Source organism: Protopterus annectens, chromosome 4.part1 (genome assembly GCF_019279795.1).
Source record: "Protopterus annectens isolate FY-2018-M chromosome 4.part1, PAN1.0, whole genome shotgun sequence".
NCBI classification, from domain to species: domain Eukaryota; kingdom Metazoa; phylum Chordata; order Ceratodontiformes; family Protopteridae; genus Protopterus; species Protopterus annectens.
Window position 1 is genome coordinate 461,157,476 of NC_056734.1, and position 22,333 is coordinate 461,179,808.

Genomic DNA, 22,333 nt, shown 5'->3' on the forward strand with positions numbered 1-22,333 from the left:
GGACCTATCATGTAGTTGGGGCACTATAGACTACAGACCCATCAGCATTTGGAAAGCTGTGAACACATCACATCTGACCTCATAATACTATGACATTAGAAGATTTAGCAGATTAGTTAATCTCTTCAATAAGGTCACACAGGCTGCAGACAGTAGTCAGTGTGTTCACTAAGTGTATGGGGATCTAGCAAAAACATTCAGCACTACACCTACTCTATGCTCTCCTTATTGGTAAGTAAAATGCCTTACAAGGAGATCCCTATCTGGTGAGACAGTCATAGCTGGCCTTAGGCATAGACCAACTAGGCGGCCGCCTGAGGCACCACTCTAGCAGGGGCACTTTTCCAGTATTTATTTGGTGTAGGTAGACCAAGATGGGGGCACCAGTTGGTGTGGTGGGGGGAGGAACCCTGTAGCCCTTTTGCCTAGGGCACCAGTTGACCTAAGGCCACTCCCGGAGACAGATAGCCAACTAGCTGAAGAGGCAGGTGCCTCACTGGAAAGGGTGACTGTAACTAGTGGTGTGCCCTAGGGCATCTACTTTTTGAGCTTCAGACTGGAAATCAAGACATTTTGGAAAGGGCATTACTGCCAAAACTCCATCTGGTACCCATTCATTACAGCAGAAACTACCTCTCATAAACAAGTGCTATACAGAAAAGGGGATAAAACTCAATGTGACAAATTATAGTATTGTTTCATTTAATAAACAACTCTGTCTAAAATTACACTATAGCCAATAACTCACTCCAAAATGATAACCTAGTTAGAGATCTTGAAACCTGGGTTGGTAATTTCCTCTCCTTTGTCCACCAGGTTGCAAACGTAGTCAGAAAATTCTTCTCAGCACAAATAAAATATAAAGGTTTATCATTCAGATCAAAAGATATTATCATCCATCTGTATGCAGCTCGTATTAGGCCAATTATTGAGTAAAATACCTAATTCAGAACATGCCTTTCTAGACATATTAAGCAACTGGAGAGGTCCCAGAGGTTTCTAACCAAGATGATTACTGGCTTAAAGTTCCTGAGCAACCCAAAAGGCTCAAAGCACTATTCCTTTACTCAGAGTGATATAGTCTGTTGTGGGGTGATGTATGTCTTGACTTCTGCATAATTAAGGGTCCCATCTTCCTTGTTTACATTTGAAACTCAAAATACTCCACTAATACCAGAACTAGTGGTTTAAGTGTCCACCAGCACATAATAAAACAAGTTGAAGAATCAAATTTATTACCCAGTACAAAGTAATACTCCAGCATCCTTCTTATGTTTAAGCCAGAACTAACTTGCAGTGCTTTTATTGAGAAGAGGGGAGCAGGCAGAGTGTCGATACTGGCAAAGCATAAATGGCCCTTTGACACAATTGCCTTGTATTTCCTATGAGCCTACAACCCTGCAATTCAGCATTTGGGAGTACTAATTTTGACTAGTCACTAGCCTCCATAGACCTTGCTCTGCTCATGCTAAAAGAAAAAGTGCACACCAGAGAATTGCAACAAGGGTAATTTAAGCTGCAAGAACCACTATACATGTCACAGCCCCATATTCATGTCCCATTAGCTTTGTGAGCTGCAACCAACTTGTATATCCCCTTTGGGAAAATCAACATAATGATGTAGAAAAATGGCCCAGTTATACACAGGGACTCACCACTGAGTATTCCGGCATCATGGTATTTTTTTTGTTTGTTTTGCTTTTGTTTATCGAGTTTGTGTGATGGGTTTAACCAAAAACCTCTTTTTTAGCAGAGGCCCACTGAAACACTTCCAACATATTACAAACACTTTTAAACAGACATCAGATAATGTACATGAACAGACATTAAGTAATATGCATTAACAATTACACATTCATTTGCTAATGAGATTATATTCAGATGAAATAAAGGCTAACTATTACAGTATAAAATATACTTATACATTGTAGATGTTGAACATTGAGCATTTGAAAAGGCATATTAGTGGGTTTGTCAAATAGATACTGGATCGTGTGATTAGTGCTTGGGAATTCAAAGAAATGGAGGTACGATAAGGAATTAGGTAGGGCAGAAAATGTTAATACTGTAGATAAGAGTTTTTGTATAAAACAGGTTCATAGATAACTATAAATATGGCTATCATAAAGGTTAGTTATCAGCATACTGAATTAGGGTAGCATCTTTTGTAGCAGTGTAGAGGTTATAGGGCCTAGTATAGATAGATCCATGTGGGACGCCAATAGTTACAGGCAAGAAGGTGGTGAAATATTTGGCACAGCATAGCTTGACACAATAAGATAAAAAAAAAAAGAACAAAATAAGCATACAATACAATACAATTCAGGAAGATGTTACCTAACCTCCACTTCCCATCATGCATGGTGATTATTAACTTTTTGGTACTGCAGGTTATCATAACAATGCCTGAAATGTTCCCATGTCCTGCTAGTGTCCATCATAGAAGACAACTCCTGACCTGCCTTGTTATGTATCATACTAGCTGGTATACATTTGCATTGCTTTAGAGATGTGCCACCTGTTCCATCACACACACTTTGGAACTTATACTGCATTTTCTGAATAGTAGCAGTGGCTAGATCTACAGGCACATCAGAAAAGGTATACACTGCCAGTTTGTTGTAAGTTGTTTATTTCTGCCATACTAAGGATGTGCGACACTCATGAGGGATTTACATAACACGTCTGGCAATACCATTATGTTATGTATGGCAAACTAAAATTGTTGCATGATTTATGCAGCTAATTATACTTCAACACTGTTTAATGATAATCTCTTGTGCTATTTGCTTTGATTGTATGTGTTTATGATATAATGGCCCTGGCCATTGCTGAAAAGGGGTCTGCCAACTAAGCAACTCAAACAATTATCAAAATGAAATAAATACTTACTGCCTGTATACAGTATATGTACTGGTGACAAGATATTCCATAATGTCAGGGCGACTTGTGCCTACCCATGCCTGTCACGACTTATGGTAAAGGTATGGTCTGTGTTTTCTATATGGTAGCCTAAACCATGGAAATATTTCATATAGCTACACACTTGTATCCCTCCTCTAGCACTGTAACACATTAGTGCTATTTCACTGATATTTCTATAGTTGTCTTGTACTGCTGCCATCAGGGTTGAATGCCTTAACTTGTACATATCTGTAGGTCCTAATGCAAAATTTAAACCCTGTAAGGAGTACACATGTCAACCAGTGCCAAGTGCACGTGCAGTATATATTCTTACATCTATCCCTATGGATGTGTTATGGCACACCTGCATAGCTATCCATTTGAATATTCATTTGTATAACTAGTTTGCCTCTTTATAGCTGTCATTCAACCCGTTCTGGAATTCGAAACTGTATAGCTCTATGTTAGGGGTTCACATGTGTTTACATGTCTGGAGGACAAAGTGTACAGCACAAGCTGGACAGTTTCAGCCCTGCTGTAACATCAGAAGTATTAACAACAAAATTCACCATCTTCATGCTCTCCTAGACTTGCATTCATTTGATATATTATGTATAACAGAAACATGGCTAAAACCCTCTACTACTGACCAGGAAATCACACCTCCTGGCTACAATATACTTAGAAATGACCGAACTAAGAAAAAAGGTGGCAGGATAGCCATTCTCTATAAATCTCACTTACAAATTACACTTTTCAAGGAACTTCCATTAACAGGCCCCAAGTCTGAAATTCTATCAGTCAAACTTCAAATTAATGACAACAAAGCTATCTATCTTATTTGTATGTATCTTCCCCCTGGAAATAATACCCTAATCCTAGAAAACTTACTCAGTTCTCTTACTAACCAACTACCCCAAGAAACCATTATACTTGGCGATTTTAACATTGATTGGAATACCTGCAAAGCCCAAAAACCTACAAACCATATTAACCTCCATGGTTACTCTCAATTGATTACAACAACAACTAGAATCCACAAACCCAACATGAAAGAAACAATACTAGATTGGATTCTAATAAATAATTCCCCTGACAACTATACTCCTGGGACTCTTCCTGATAGTATTAGTGATCATATTATTACTTATGTTATCAGACAAAAATTGTATATTCCTAATGAGCATAAACTAAGAACTTGCCGCTCAAAAAGATTTTTCAACCCTGATAACTTCCTTAATGAATTACAAGCTTGTGACTGGTCTCCTTTATCAAACCTTGAACTTAATGAAGCAATTTCCTATTTTAACACTAAATTCTTGCAGATCCTTGACTATCACGCTCCTTTTCACACCACCAGGATAAGAGCCAAAACTGCCCCGTGGCTATCTAAGCAAACAAAAGAAAGAATGATACAGAGAAACAAAATCTGGGCTAAATGGAGAGCTACAAAATCTCCAGCTGATCATCTCCTCTATAAACAGTTAAGAAATTCTACCAAGAAATCTACTCTTAGCGATAAAAAGGAATATTATCTTAATCTACAAAATACTACTCAGAATACCCCACAAAAATTTTGGGCAGGCATTAATAAACTTCTAAAACCTGGGCATTCTCCTACTCCTACTCCTACAGGATTGAACCCTAACTCCTCTACACAAATCCCAGATGCCTTTAATAACTACTTTATAGAAGCTATTCTAACCCTAGCCAACTCCCTACCAACACCCATAGCCTCCGCACATAATAACTCAACTGCCTCTACTAATGCCTTTCAAATCCAACCTGTTTCATCATCTATCATATATAAACTTCTATTAAAACTAAAGCCTTGCACTCCATCTGCGGACAAACTCCCATCCGAATTCTTACAAATAGCTGCAAAAGCTATTTATCTCCCAATATCTACACTGATAAACAGGACCATCTCTGAAAGGAAAATCCCTACCATGTGGAAAATTTCTCACATAATTCCCCTTCATAAAGGTGGCCCTTCTTCCGAAATATCCAACTATCGACCTATTGCCTTACTCTCCCCATTAGCGAAAATAATGGAAAGGTGCATACACAAACAATTTCTTGACTACCTTCTTCAAAACAAACTTCTAGCCAACTGTCAACATGGCTTCAGGCCCCACCACAGTACTACATCTGCCCTACTTTCCTTTGCTGACTCTATCAATAAAAATCGTAATATTAACCAATTCTCTGCTGCACTATTTTTAGACCTATCAAAAGCCTTTGATATGGTTAACCACAACATACTTCTTGAAAAACTTAACAACCTCCTCTAAGCTTACATTCTTTACAGTGGTTTAGAAGCTATCTCGAGAACAGGCAACAAGCAGTGCGTTGGGAAAATAACCTATCATCCTTGCTCCCTGTAAATATCGGAGTTCCACAAGGCTCTATCCTTGGACCCCTTCTTTTTCATTATTTATCAATGATCTTAATTTGAATGTGCCACAAGCAACCTGTATCCAATATGCAGATGACTCAACTTTGATCTGCTCAGCTACAGATATTCCTCTCTCCAGTCCATCACCCAAACAACCTTTCATAATGTTGAAATATGGTTTATGCAGCACTGTCTCCTCCTTAACCCCAAAAAAACAAAGCTATTGCTCTTTACTCCTACAAATAAATCTCCTACACCTTTCTTTACTATCTCCTCTAATAATGCCACCTGTATTAACCCTGATAATACCACTCGACTGTTAGGTGTAACCATTGACAACCATCTGAACTTCGAAGAACAAATTAACACTTCTATTAAAGTGGTTAACAAAAAACTTGGGACACTCTATAGAATTAAATCCTTCCTGAACCCTGCAACCAGAAAAACTATTGCACAGACCCACCTGCTTTCCACCCTTTTTATGCCTCAGCTATATTTACCACACTTTCTAAAAATAACATCAACAAACTCTCTACCTGTTATAACAGTATAGCTAGATTCATTAATGCTACACCCCTTAGAACTCACCACTGTAACAACCTTAAACAACTAAACTGGCTAGAACTAAAGAACCACCTATTGTATCAACAATTACTCATCATACACAAAACTCTTCATCTCCCCGAAAATACTCCCAGCCTTGTAGACCTCATTTCTCCATATAAGAACCTAACCACACTTCGTTCTGCAAATAAGTTCCTTGTATCAATAACTAAATCATACAATAAAGCTGGGGATACATTATTTTCTAATTCTATAGGTAAAGTATGGAATCAACTTCCTCAAACTTTAACTTGTCTTGAATCTACCTCTCTATTTAAAAAACAAATCAAAGAACATCTTATTTCACATTGGCTATGTCCCTGTACCAATCCCGACTGAAATATAGTCTAAATACAACTAATTTTTGTCTTCTCACTAAGCCCCTACCTGATGCCTTCTGGAGATGAGATTTATTCTTAACTTATGCCTCAAACTATTTTATCCTTAGTTTGTTTTTTTTTTTACATCCTTCTATGTTACTAATAGAACTAGACATTGTACATTTTAAATGTTTTTGTTATCCTCTCTTATAATGTAAGACTGATAAGTTTCTGAAATGTTATTGCTCTGCCTCTCTTGTACCTGTTAGAAATCTTTGTTGAAAAATTGTTAAATATTTTGCTTTAATCATATTCATTACTGTAATTTTAACTGAACTGGAGCTTTTCTCCCCGGGCCTCTACTGTAAACGGATATGTATCCAGCTAGACTAGCCCGGTCAACAAATGTAAAATAAATAAATAAAATAAATAAATGATGTTTAGCTATTGGCTCTTAGCACTCACAGGTGGCACCTGCTGGAGAAAGTGGATACTGAGGGAGCAGGTGTGGCAGATAAAGATTCATGATCTCTATGCTGTGGGAAGGGAGGGTCACAATCACATAGTACAACTGTGTCATAATTAAGTTACTTATCTGTTATGCTGTGCTAAGGCAAAGTCACATTCCATTGTAGGAGGCAGTCTGGCCATGGGGGGAAGGATTCACACAGGTGCAGGAAAAGGAAAACAAGGGATGTGCCCTCAGTTTGGAAGAAAATGAGGTTAGATTAGAGTTGCTTGATTTAATGGACATGGATAGATATATTAAGATCAACGAGAGAGGTAGACTGCAGAAGGTCAATAAAACCACAAAAGTAAGAAGTCTGATAAAACAAATGAACACAGTAATTAGGACTGTCTATAGAGACCCATGTTACATAGCAGAAGTAACCAGGATATACTACTGTGCTGCTAAATTAATAACTGATAAAGTTCTATCACAAGATCACGGAGTAGTGAGGGAAAGGAGGGGGAGAAATTGAATACCATCATGGAAGTATCAAATAGAGAGCACTATAAGGCAATTAAGACAAGAAGTGTCACTATTAGAAGATTGTAGAAGAGGGAATAGATCAACAAAAATACTAAGAAAGATAGATGTGATTAAAGCAGTGCACAGCATTAGAACAGACCAGGATCTATCATGCACTATCGAAATAACAAACTAAAAATGTCAGCACAGGCAGGAAAAACTTAGAAGATATACAGATAAATATAAGGGAAAAGTACAAAATAAGCAATTTATTGATGACCCCAAAATGTTTTATAGAGAATTGGGAAATAAGGTAAATGGAATTGAAAGACCGCCAGAAAAAAGGAGGAAGTAGATACATTTTCATATTATATATTTACATATCTAGGAAGATCATGTGGAACATAACAAAGATGCTAAATGGATAGAAGAAGTAAAAGAAAGAATAAGAAGTTTAAAGGTGCAGGATATGAAATGGGATGAAGTAACAGCCAGAGAGATTGAAACAAAGTTAAGAAAAGCCTCAAATTGGAAAACCCCAGGCCCAGATGCAGTACCTAACTTTTGGTTAAAAGTATTCTCATCTTTGCATGAGGATTTAGCCATGAGTAAGAAATATTTATATGTGCACCCCAAACAGACATCATACTAGCTAACAACAGGCAAAACAATGCTTACTTAAGAGTGAACCTGCAAGCTACCCTAAAAATTATAGACCAATAACTTGACTTCTGATGACGTATAAACTATACACGGGAATTGACGCCAACAGAGTTTATAGGCATTTACAAGAAAACTCAATTATGGGAGTAGAACAAAAGGGCAATAAAAGAAAATCATATGCAACAAAGAATCATTTATATGTTTTTAATTAAAGTTATTGTGGAGAACTGTAAAAAGGGGAAGAATCTAAGTATGGCATGGATTGACTACAAAAAAGTATCCCACATTCATGGATAAAAGAGTGCTTAAAAATGTATAAGATACACCCCCACACTGACTGATGACATTACAGTAACAATGAAACAATGGCAGACCACTTTGCAACTACTCCATGATAATGGACAGATTATTATCCCCGGGATAATAATTCAAAGGAGGATATTCCAGGGTGACTGTCTGTCACCGTTGCTATTCTGCCTTGCCATTAATACATTAAGCTGTTTACTTCACAGCTTAGGCCATGGCTACAATTTGGCTCCTGGAAAACAACAAAGTCTAATGATTTCTCATCTTCACTTTTGTATATGATTTAAAACTGTATAGCTCATCAGATGAGGAACTGAAAGTACAGTTGCAGGTTGTCAAAACTTTTTCAGATGATATTAGAATGTCATTTGGTCTTGATAAATGTGCAAAAGCAACCTTTAAAAAAGGAAAACTGCATCACCAGGGAAACATAGGTTTGGGACAAGAATGTGATATAAAAGAACTTGAGCAAGAGGGAGGGTATAAATACTTGGGAATTGATGAAGGATCAGCAATTAAACATGAACAAATGCAAATAAAACTCAGTAAGGAATACTTTAGAAGACTTGAATTAATCCTGAGAACAGCATTGACATCTAGGAACAAGATCCAAGCTATAAATTCATTTGCTTTTCCTGTCCTAACATAGATTGGAGTGATTGATTGGCCCCAAAAAGTGTTGGATAGATTAGATATTAAAACAAGAAGGATGCTTCATGCTCACCAAATGATTTATAAAAATCAGTGTATACCAAGATTATATATTCTCCATTCCGAAGGAGGGATGGGCCTCCTTGAAATTGATTACATGTATAGATCTGCAATTGAGGGATTACACACATATCTACTCACTTCACAAGATCCAAATGTAGAGAAAGTTTTGAAACATGAGAATAAATCTAAGATGACGTCTCTGCTTAATTTAGCAGAAGTATATCAGTGTCAGGCAGGAATGGAAATCAAACCAGAAGTAGGTAAAAACAGGCAGCAACTGAATGTGCCAAAAAAACAAAAGAAAGAATAAAAGGTGAAAGCCCAGATGAGAAGGCAATAAATGTGGAAAAAGCATAAATATAGTTACAAGTATAGAAAACATCTGGAAAAACCTCATGTTGATCAGGAATGAACACATGAATGGTTAAGGAGAGGCAAATTCAAACCAAGAGATGAAAGGTTAATATTGGTGGCCCAAGACAGTGGACTACATACAAAGTCCATTGAACATGTGGGAGAAACAGACAAAAGTAGGTTTTGTAAAACCAAATTGGAAATGGTTGCATATCTCGTTGCTGATTGGGACACTAATGGCAGAAGGACCATATACTGAAAGACTTAATAACTCAGCAAGACTGCTGCACTGGGGATTGTGAAAACATTATGGTATTGAAGTAGAAACATGAGCCACAAAACATCATTGAAAATATAGTGATATAGTGGTCCATGAAAAGAAGACAAAAGTAGCATTGATCATTGAAATCGCCACACTCAGTGACTACAGTGTCTTGCATACAGAGAGACACAAAGTCATAAAATATCAGGATTTGCAGGCAGGAATGAGAGCAATGTGGAAGAAAGATACCCAGACAGTCCCAATAGTAGTAGGAGCAACGCATCTTATAAAAAAGAATCTACGTTCATATTTGGACATGTTACCAATACATGAAACTCCATACGAACTGTAGAAGGAATCCTTAATGGGCGCATTCCGGGTGCTGCGAAGAACCTTCTGGCTGAAATCAAAGACTGAAACAATACTAATTTCATGAACTTTAATTGTATTTTGACTTAGGAATGGGATCCATTCCCGTCATGGCATTAGAAACCCAAAAGACTTGGAGAAATTAAAATAAAACTGGGCATTAACCCATATGTCACTAGATGGGTAGCCAACTGGCTCACTACCAGAACACATACAGTAAAAGTTGGGGATTCCACCACTACCAGCAGACCATTTACCAGAAGTGTACCACAGGGATCTGTGCTGGGCCCCCCTACTGTTTGGAATTGATTTTTCAGAAGTCCAGGTGAAAATAGATGACCTGTGGCTTACCAAATTCGCCGATGAATGCAAAAATGGGTGCAATCATCGAGCTCCCCGACAATGTTGGCATAATGCAAAAAGGGCTTACACAGACAAATGACTGCTGCCAAAGCCACAAACCTAAACTAAATGCAAAAAAAAATGCATTATCATCCCTTTTGGCAAAGAAGAAGTCCCTAGAAATTACAATATTAACAGTACCCCTCTTAGCTCAAACCCTGTGGTGAGAGATTTGGGAACACCCAATCACCATGTGTCTACCTTAGTAAGGAAGGCCTTCTATGTTGCACATCTCATAAGTAAGGGCATCACATCCAGATTTAAGGATGTTATAACTCCCCTGTACTCATTCCTCATTAGACCACTACTAGAGTACAAAATTCCCTTTTGTATTTACCTCACAAGACACCTGCAGCAGTTGAAAAAACCTCAGATGTTTCTCAGCAAGAAAATCCAGAGGCTTCAACACATGACCTACATGGGCAGACTGAAGGCCCTCTTACTGTACTCTGTATCTTGTAGGCTGCTGAGAGATGATTTGTACCTGGCCTACAGAGTAGTCTTGGACCCTTCCCTAATGGACATGCTGCACATCCGCAAGTCAAATGGGACAAGATTCACTCGCTCTTAGGATATTAACCTAGCTTGCAACAATAACAGGACATGCTGGAGAGACAGGTATTTCTCCCAGAGATTGCCACTCCTCTGGAACAAACTCTCAATTCATGAAAGATAGAGCTTCTTGATGACCCTATTTAACTGTAACTTAGATGAATGGATGGGAGACCATAAATTTACCTCGGGGGTGTCACCTATGTTCCTCTTGCAGTCAGTGCTGATCATAGACTAATGGTGCAGATTTACAGTATACATCTCGGTCAGTAAGGGAACAAGGGTATAAAATGGCTAAGCTTATAAAGGCCCTAGGCCCAATAGTCTAGTACCCTCCTATGAAACTATGTACCTATGTTTGTGGTATCATTTCCATGGAGCCTAACAGCACCTCATGTATACCTGCGACAAGCCATAGTACTCATTGGTAATGTATATTGCTTCACAACTGATGTTGCTACTCATTGCATTCTTGATGTTGCAACTCCATTAATTTTGCATACTTTATCCTTTTATACTCAGGTATTCAGTGCTGTGTAATTTCCTGAGTATATGTCTTTAAATCATGACTTTATTAATCTCTCATACATTTGCATATAATTAGGATCATATTTCTCTACCATCTTTCAGCTGCATGTCAGTATAGGTCATTTGCATATTTCTTTTGCAATACATTTGTGCTCTCTGTACTGGAGAGCAGTGCTGACATATAAATTGCTATGAGTTTGTGCATAGCTGTGAATGGGCATTTCCAGAGAAAGTGCATGCTGCATGCTACTGAACTTGAAAAAATGAATCCCATCCTAAGTTTAATAAAGAACATTTTTAAAGTTTGCACCTGCTGTCTGGAACTCAGTACCCTAAAACATTATGGCAACTGCTTAATTACCTGCAGTCATATCAACCTTTCTCTGTAGAGATTTACTTCCCTACAAGAATCAACACACCTGCTCAGGCCCAGTATGTTTCTACCCCCTGCATTTCCCTTCTTCTTTCTGCATAGTTCTACCTCCCTCTCTTCTAATATAATCCTTCTCTTCCTCTACTCCTACTTCATTCTGCCTTCTGTCTCACGTGTGTGTACTTTACTCATAAACACATACAGTGTAAATGCAATCATTTCCTGCATCGTTTACTGTGTCTTACTGCATCATGCTGTTGGAAAATTTGTAAATTTATGTAATACTGTTGTCTTGAGCACTGTGTAGGTTACTTTTGCGTGTGCTGTAATATTTCTGTGTCTCTGACCTGTTTCTTGGCTGAAAATAGTCTTAAGAGCAGTTCTCTAACTTAGACATCAAATATGAAACTAAATATTAAATGATGAAATAAACAAGCAAGACAGACATAGACAGATAATCGTCAAACAACATTTCTGAGGTACTCTGAATAAACTATGGTACTGAAATTATGCAGTCAAAATATAAACAGTTCAGTTAGAAGTAGGCCTGTTTTCCTGAGATTGCATGCAGAAATATATTGAGCATTTATAAATGCTGTTGCCTCAATTTTTAATCATACCTGCTGTGATGGACTTGTGGCAAATAAAACCATCAAAGGCAAATGAGATGCTGTTACTCCATCTGTTTCAATAAATAATCCACAAAATACAACTTTGGCATTAAGATCACCGAGGGAATATGTGCTACTTTCCTGGGTATGGATCTCTAAACTCAATACCTAATGTAGGCTGCACATGGTTCACTTGCAGTTCCCCACTGCTCTCTCTGTGAACCAATGTCTCCCAGTGTCCCTCTACCCATAGTAACTGCCTTTTACACATAAAATTATTTTTCACATATACAATCATGCACATAATTTTCATGGAAGGCTGTTGAATTGTCCAATTCCACAAAGCTTTCTTCCTGGCTCTGGTTGTACTGCCACCACTCTGAAGAAAGTCACAGACATCCAGTTACCTGCAAGCTCTGATTGTGCCTCACGTTATCTGTTTTACAGGTAGTCAGCTGAAGCAAAGATGTGGCCCTTTCAGTTTGTTATTCCTTAGTGTAGAAGGGCAATGTCTTGTCATCTAAGCAGCAGTGCATAAATACACTTGTAATAAATAAATACCAGCCAAAATGGATTTTACTTAAATGATAAAGTAGCACAAATACATAATAAAATATACATAGGTTGGCACACAGAAAAAAAAAATTAAATAAAGTGCAGTAAAGAAAGAATACATATAGAAAAAAATCTAACTTCTGCTAAGTTTCCTAGATAGCTGCTACAAGAACCTTAAAAAATGTCTAGCCAATTTTCATAGACTGGATGTTCTCTCAGAAAGTCCACACTTACTGCTACGCAACCTTTCATTAAAGTGCAATTATATAGTCAAAATCCTTTTTGTGAATTCCTTGTTAACATGGAGACTGGTCATAAACCAGCTAGGGGGAGCTCAGGGTTTGATCAAGGCACCGCTCTTTTTCACAGTATGTATGTATCATATACCTGAGAAACAAACTCTAGTATTTGATATTTAGTTTTATATTTGATGTCTAAGTTAGAGGACTGCTCTTAAGACTGTTTTCATCCAATCTGTTTGTGCATGTATGTATGTATGTATGCATGTATGCATGTATGTATTCCAGGGAGGTTACTCAAGACAAATGTATTACTTGTCAGTCTTATACTGCATTCCTTTTGCACCTGTGTCTTGTGTCAGACTTTACAGCTCATGATGACTGCTTGGAGCTTATTATTTTATAGACAATTTAAAGCTGGCTCAACCTAAACCCAGCTAAGATTAAAGTGAGGCAGATATGTGTCACTGTTCGTCCATTACATCTTTCCCTGCTTTCTTTTTTATTATTTCCATGGGTAACATGTCGGAATTTGTTTCTCAGGTTTATGATCTGAGAGTGGTTCTTATTTGTTTATTTATGTATTTATTTATTTTGCTCTAGCTCCTCTCTGACATGGGATGCCCCCAGCACTCTTCTGACACATTCATTACTCCAGGACTGAGTGCACTATAATTAATTATTACCCTACATACAAGGTATGATCATGGTGAGCGTTTTGCTATCTGTGTGGAGAGATTGAGGCGTTTACTTTATTCCCATACTTACCAAGTGATGCCTCTCAGGTAGGTCATGCATTGGGCACTGCACAGGATTGTGACTGAATTCTGTGAGTATCCTATGCCTGTAGACATCTCCCCTGCCTTCAGCCATATGCCACCATTTGATCTGCAAAGAGCACATAGGTGAAACATGCGTTCCTGAGCTTGTGCTCTTCCTCTTCCACCCTGAGAGAAGTTAACAAGCCCCTGTTCTTCTCCCATGCTTAGTCAGCTGCTAAGGTGAGGAGCTGTTCCAAGGACTCGCTTAAAACATTGTATAAAGCTATCTTTGGCCTATTTGTCACCAGTCTTTTGCAATTAATATCTTATCTGAGTTGGGCAATTTAAACAAATGCCTTCATCCACATAGCCTGAACAAATGACAACACTGTCAGTTAAATTCGTCCATAGTCAGCCCCTATGCCCAGCAGTTATAGCCACTTTCTTGACTGTGTGGCCCTCATATATTCAGTTGTGACAAAAACAATGACCACAAAAATGCATTTCAATTTTATTTCATACTAACAGTAACATAATAAATCATTTCGGCTTACTTCTCATAAATACACATTTGTCCTGTAAATTCAGAATAATACGTGCAAAACTTGTGAAAAATGACAGAAGAGTAAGTCATTTTCATCCCCATATACCCTCCATCATTTCCCAGAAACTATAGACATTTTGCTGGCTGTGGTACCCTCATATGTGTGATTGTAACTGGTTTACCTTTACATAGCCGAAAAATCACACATGTGATTGCTCATATGAGCGAATCCTAAGCATGAAACACAAAACTGTGACAGTTTCCAATGTCTGAAAATCAGCAAATTGAAAAGCAGATTCAATGATTTTCAAATACAAAAGTCGAATACGAAATGTAATGAAGTGTAATACAGGGGAGCTACACCCCCCCTACATTAATATACTAACTCCGAGATCGCACTACAGTGGGGGAAGGGTCCATTTTCTGATCCCCACTATAGTGCAATCCGCACCCAAAATGCCGAAACTGCAATGAGCAAATGTCACTGTGCATTCGCTCATTGCACATTCGAAGCATTTTTCGTTCAACATTTGGGAACTTTGCAAACATCCTTTTCGAACATCTGTCATTTGCCCATTTGCAGAATGCACATATGAAGGTAAACCTTGTAAGTAAATATAATAAAATAATCTCTGCATTAATTTATTACAACTTTGTTTCACAGACACAGAGTAGCCATCCTCAGGGAAGTATTCCAGTGTGCTTCACACAAATATAATTTAGTCCTACAAAGCCACTTGCACTGTCCCTGATATCTTGTTGCCTGCCAAGAAATAAAACAAGTACTTAACCTATATAATCCACATCCTTCTACCTGATCATAGCATTGCCTTGCTGACCATCACTATGACAACAATTATGGGCACCCACTGCTGTCTCTACTAAGGCTGTCACATCCACTTCCTTGTTCAAAGTTTCCAGGCTTCTGCTTCTTGCTATTCCTCTCATGATCTAAACAACCAATAAGAAAGACCCAAAGGCTTTTTCACAGGTTGCATAAATCACTGGTAGGAACAAGTACAGTCATCTTACCCAAAGGTTTTGCAGCCATTTTGATTAGAGGAATCATAACAGTGGCAGCAGCGTTTTTCATCCCTTAAAGAAAAAATAAATGACTAAAACAAGAGCAAATGCCCCTAGTATGATAGGTACCCTAGGCACTCACCTGTCTCTACAACCTGTCATGATTCTGAGTAATGGTATTGAACACTTTTATCAGAGGTACTCTGATGTCCCAGCTATACTGTAGATACTAAATAGTATGCAGTGTTGTTGCCTTGATGCTGAGAAAGACTAAACATATGCTTGTCACAATTCAAACAGTAACAAATGCAAGTATGTTTAATGCAGCATATGCTACAAATTTACTGTATGGCACTGTATTGTAAAATTCATGTTACTTCAAATGGCTGGCTTGATTTACAGTATATGTTTGCTGTATGACACAGTTTTGAACTGTGTAAATCTGGAATGTGCTAGAAAAAATATTCTTAAAAATTAAAATTGTTCCTTGTGGAGATCAAATAGGATTCAATCTTTACCTACCTGTGTTCATTATTTCTACATTTTATTTAATATTGTATTAATATATTCTCTTTCTACAGTTTTTGTTGCTCAAAATGCCATCATCAGTGGAATTCAGCTCGTGTACTGGTCATTTTTCACTACAGACTACGGGAAAAAACTGAACGAGGACATGTAATTATGCGCCCTTTTCGTCAGGTATGTGATGCTTGCAAGTCTAATGGGGAGCACTATGAAATTCCAAGGTTTTCAGAAGACAAAGTGGAAGAAATACTGCTAGGATTACTCAGCAAAATCAAGAAAAACTGTTATGGAGAAGACTATCTTGATGATGGCATTGATTCAAGTCGTTCCAAAGTGTACAGGACCAAGCCACACAAGAGCTCCTTATGTGAAGCCTGCAGAGATGGCATCTGCTGTCAGGATGATTATAAAGATGACTAGACTGCCCAGGAGAAGGAGTTATCTGCCTGTTTGCTGACATTCTGTTCACTCATTCTCTAATGCTAGCCAGCAGTGGAGAGTGTGATTAGATGGATTCAACTGACCTTTGCTGGGGCCCAACAACAGCATGGCAGAACTTGTCAACAGCCCTTGGCTCATATATAGGGGAAGGACTGAAGTTTAAGAAGTTAATTAGCCTGTAAAAATCTTGGAGTAATATTTCGAGTGGTACCTATGAATTCTATGACTGTAATACATGCTTATTTATACACAATTTACATGCAAGAAACTGTCATTCATCCTGAATTTGATTTATTAGTCAGCTTTGTGAGAATTGTAAATCTCAGAACTAAGTGCATGCTGTCTGCTGTTTAAGCTAAATCTTTGGACCAATGATTTCCACAACATCTTTAAGGTATTTGTAGGTGCAGAGTAAACAACACCTTATTCAGACACAAACATGAGAATGAACGTTACTTTGTTTTTAATATTTGTTAAACTGTACCTAACGGACCATCGAGTGGGACTTACATAGATGTGCTACTGGAGTGGAATGTAAAGTGAAATGGCATCACACATCACAGTCTTCAGGCCCAGAAAAGATAAACTCACTGCTTTCATCACTACTATCTCTGACATTAAAAAGTGTAGTATAAATAACCAAATTATTAATATTTTTATGTTTTATAAAATGAGTGGGTAACTGTTTTACATTTTATTGTTTGATCAAAGAAGTTTTAAATAAAGTTATTTATTATTTTTTTCAGGTGATGTTGGTGAATTGTTCTTTATTTAAGAAAAAAAAAACATCATGTTTTTCCTTCACATACTCTGTTATACTTTACAGTTTCAGAGAGCATGTCCCTTGTTGTGTTCTTAATACTGCAGTCACATTACTTTTTCAAAATAAGAACAAGTTTATGACTTCTGCTAAAATGTTCTATCATACATATGAGGGCAGTGGAACATTCAGGAGCATGAGTGCTTTGGTGCAAATTATAACTTGAGAGTAAGGCCAGAAAAGTAAGTAGTAATAGTACTCAGGAGGAGTAATAATAATAATTGTAGCATTAAATAATACATGTTAGTAAAACAGAACTTGGGATTTCATGCAACTGTTTTTTTTTTCTTTTTTGATAGTCACTGTGGGAGGGATCAATTGTGCACATGCTTATCAGCAGCCTAGTAAAGACTACAAAGTATTGATTTTATCAGTAATTGGTGTCTTACATGGAAAATGCATACTCTATACATTTGTACTTTTTCATATTCTTCTGAAAACTGACTGAAAGTCATGGGTAAAGTATATTTCTTCCATGGTAAAAGAAGAGAGTTCGACCTTGGAGAGGAAAACATTACATTAAAACTGAAACTGCAGCAGTACTGAAAGTGTATACTCTCAGAAAGGAATATTAAAAAGTGCAACATTTAAAAAATGTATTAATTCGGATCATCATTACAAAAGTGACTGAAAACATTTATGTTATTAAACCTTTGTTTTAAATGATCTTTTATTACAGAATGGCTTAAAACAGAATATAAAATAAAACACCATTTCACTGATGTATCCCTTGTTCACCAGTTTAGCCATGACTAGGCTAGTGTCCTCTTTTCATGGGAGACCAACGATGGGATCTCTACTACTAAGGGAAATTTGGCCAAGGCAATGGGGAACTTCCCCTAACTCTTTTCAGTAGATACCATGGGATCCTTTACATCCACATGAGCTACCACCAGCTCATGCAGATGTGACGTCAGTTTGTCATCTCATCTGAAGGATGACACACCCAGAAGTACAGTACCCCATAATGCTGCCCTGCAGTGTCAGCAAGAGTGGGAGTAGAACCCATGGCCTTCTTGTCTTCCAGCACAAAACATAAATCAATTAGAAGTAGTACATATCATTTACAGTGTTTAATTACAACTGTTCCTTTCCTAATTAAAAATTCAGCCTGACTTACACATATTTACATACATAAACACATCTGGCAGACAGCAAATGTACCATAAAACTCGCTGCATAATCTTGCAAAATATATATTTTCTGATGCAGATGTACTTATTCACTTCAGCTTTTGTAGCCTTTTTGTGAGGAGGTTTACATTCCACACAGTAATCTTCCTGTCTGGAAAGCAACTTAATATAACAGTGGTGCTATGACCATTTGATAAATAAAAATTCCTATTTATAAAATTAGTATGTCTAGCTGCATGTGTCAGCCCAAAGCATTCTAACAGAATATTCTTCAAAGCTTTATAGAGCACAATGGCATTACTTGAAGTCAAATAATACAGATATAGTCCTTTATTTTATTTACCTTTTATTTAAGAATTGCTTGTCTGGTTAATGCACCTGGCAACTGCAAAGTTACTAAAGACTTGGTCGAGTTACACAACACAAAGATTATGAATATCACTGACTCTGTTTACAGGGACTACAGATATACATGCACTTTCAAAATAATCTCAGAGTGATTGTTATGCATCATAGGTTACACAGTTGAATTGCAAAGGTTTCAAAAATGCATAAGTGATGAAAAAAGATAATATCTGTAGCGGTTAAGTAACAGCGCAGCTTCAGAGCAAAATTCAGTGCTGGACCAACAGCAATCTCAGTAGATGCCTTACCTGTGGGAGGACGTCTCTTCTAACCATGGAGTGACATCTGAGATTAGGGTTGAAGAAGGGAAGAAGAGGAAGTGGAGGTGGTCCAGCCAGCAGTTGTTGAATAATCTAAGCAATGACATTTGGCTTTCTCACATAAGGCAGTACTTGAAAGGGTATGCTGTTAATTAAAGATTTCAGAGAAGAGGGAATGGAGTCTCTGTTTTATTTTTCTCTCCTTTTTTTCTGCCATCCTCCATCATTGTTATATGCCCCCGCCCCACCCCCAGCAACTCCAGTGACTCATTTATTTCCCTTTACATGCTTGTATTTAGTATTTTACATCACCATGTCTGAGGTGTCTCAATCTTTTGGAGGAGAATGTCTTTCAGTAATGCCATCTTGTCATCCAGGCTGGATGTAACAGCTGAATACCCATCCGCTGTCATTCTTGGCATAACTGGCTTTGTGCTTATTGGTTTTATTTTCTTTCAGTTTTTGTAAGAAGCCACACAGTCATGACTGGTCTTCATGTGTTGTTCTTCTGTACCATATTTCCAGTCAGGTCCATTCTTTTATTATCCTAAAAGTACTCAGCTGTTTTCTTTTCCATATGCTGTTGATAGATCAACAAAGGGCATACTCTAGGGAATATTACACTCTTTGTATTAGCACATGAGTGCTTTCATGACAATACACGCATTTCAGTCTACGCCACACCTATCACAACTTGTCACTGTCTCATGCAGACCCACAGAGCACAGTTAAGACCTGTAGTCTCTTCCGGGGGGATTTCCTAGACAGGGGGGCGAAACATCCCTACATAGGTGTGGGAAAAAAAACCTCAGCTACCCCTTGTGTGTCCATCTACTGACCTAATATATACCTATGACCTTATGAACGTAATGACCACTAGGGACCTTAAAAGCCTAGCCATACAACACAAATGTGACCCACAAATTTGATTTATATTTGATTGATTATGGGAGATTTGCTGATTGCCTCTCTCCATCAAAGACATAGGAGCCAGACCGGGGTGAATTTCTGATTGCCCTTCTATTGGTCCCAATTGCACTTAAATAAAGACAGTGAAGATCTCTGCTTCACATGGATGGTGAACCTGTTCCAGAGAATGGGAATTCTCTGGAAAACATATCTGACTCTCCCACTGTGTCCTGTCTATGTTGAAAGCAACATTTAGGTCTTTTATTCTAGTAGTTCTGATGTTGTTTGTTTTGCAGATGTGCAAAGGATTCATCAAAACAGGGTACAGGGATGCCTTGTATGCCAGGCAAAGATCACCTTTCAGAAGTCTGTATGATACAGAGTAAAGAGACAGAGCTTTGAGGCAATAAGCGTAGGACATTGTGTTTACTCCCTGTATTCTATTTATAAGGAACCTTTGTGGATGTTACAGTTGCTGCATGTGTCTGTACAGGTAAATACCAAAGGTGACATTATACTCTATGATGGTCCTGATGATGGCCAAATACAGTGGTATGATGACCTCTCTGGACATAGATGCCATGCTCTTGCTTATAAATTGAGCAACATAGTAGGTTTTCTTACTATGTTGGACATATGTTGGTTAAAGGCTAGGTTACTATCTACATGAGTTCCCAGATCTCTGACAAGTGAATCAACTTTTTAGGGTATTTTATTGATGACATGGTTACCCAGGATGGCATACTTCTTAAAAGATATAATAATGCCTTTCTTGGTATTGTGTTTTAAACTACAGCTTTGGTACCATGTCTTTGTCTGTATTAAACCTTTTTAAAGGGTGTTTTTGTCTTGTAGAGATTCAATGACTGCTCCCAGTTTGCGATGATCTGCAAACTTAGTTAGCCAGAGACCTTTGACATTGGCTTTGACATCCAAAAAGTAGATGCCATAGAAGAGAGGGCCTAGCATACAACCCTGCGGGACTCCATTGGTGATCAGCCTCTTTGTGGAGGTGACCTCACTGATTTTAACCTCCTTGGTCCTATCAGTGAGCCAGCTAGCTATCCAGTGTGTTATAAAGGGGTTTATACCTAGTCAGTACGTTTGTTGACAATGCGGAAGTGGGGTATTGTATCCAATGCCTTAGCAAAATCTAGGTATGCGGAATGCAACATTTTCCCCTCATTCATTGACTTAGTGACCTTTTCAATGAAGTCTACCAGATTCAATAAGCATGACCTTTCTTTGACAAAGTCAAACTAGGATGCATCCAGTGTGTGGAGGTCTCCTATATCCTTGCTGATATTTTCCATGATAATTATTTCCATGGCTTTTCAAATAAGACTAGTCAAACTAATGGATCTGTAGTTTCCAGGATCTGTTAAAGGTCCTCCCTTATGAAGGGTGATGACCATCACAGTCCTCTGTTCATGTAGCACAAAGCTGGTTTTAAGACTATAGTTAAATAATGACTCCACGGGTCCTAATAAGTCATATGATCTGCTTATTTGTTATATGATCTGCTTATTTGTTTATTTAACTGGTTGATTCTGTCACTCAGCAATTGTGTTTTACTGACACTACCACTGCAGCTATGTTGTCTCTATGCTACTATGATGTACTAAAACTGCTGTTATAACTGTAATGTAAATCTCATCGACTTTATGCTGGAGTTAGAAACAGTATTTACTGATTTAGCACTACATTTGTCTCTGCTACTGATTCAGCTGTGCTGTTAAGTGTTCATTTTCCTTTTTCTTGTATGCACAGGATAATTGGATGATAAATGTATTGTGTATGATTTATTAACCTGTTTCCAAACTAAGTTATGGCACTGTGATGTGGTAACTGTTGAAGCACTCTCAGACTGTAGCAGTAGCATCTATTCTCCTGCTCTATCCACACTATCCTCAGACTTGTATCTTTTACACCCTCCTATCTCCTCATTACTTCCTTTGACCTATCTTTGTCTCCTACTAGCTTCATCCTCTATTTTTTTCTGTCTCTCTTCAGAGCACACTCAAGCAAGTCTGCAGTCTGCGGCTACCACTCCACCCATACAGTATAAGAAGGAATCAGTACTGTAAACTAAACAAGGATATACATTTTGAGCCTCAAGAGCAGGGTCAGTCCACCCAGGCATTCAACTTGTATGTTTTATGAGAGTGAAGCTATTACATTCGCAGTATTTCTTAGTAGTTCTCAGCGTGCTAATAAAACTGACTGTTATAGCCTTGTGTCCCCCCAGCTAGTGCAGTAATCCTAACTGTCCAATAGACAGCATACATTAAATTCAGATTCCTGTGACTAAATTAACCATCAAGCAGCCCTTTCAATGCTTTCTGCCTTAGTTTGTATCACTTGGAGGCCCACATGTTTATTTACA

The 22,333-nt window shown here is 37.9% G+C and overlaps 1 protein-coding gene across 1 annotated transcript in view; it reads left to right on the top strand.

Moving 5' to 3' along the window:
* LOC122800920 (receptor-transporting protein 3-like) overlaps window positions 1–17,129 on the top strand; it is a 32,828-nt gene extending 15,699 nt beyond the window's left edge. The window contains exon 3 of the mRNA XM_044070279.1: window positions 16,036–17,129. Coding sequence (XP_043926214.1) covers window positions 16,036–16,399 — 364 coding nt within the window. The 3' untranslated portion in view covers window positions 16,400–17,129. The remainder of the gene's footprint in view (window positions 1–16,035) is intronic.
* Window positions 17,130–22,333: the final 5,204 nt, after the last annotated feature.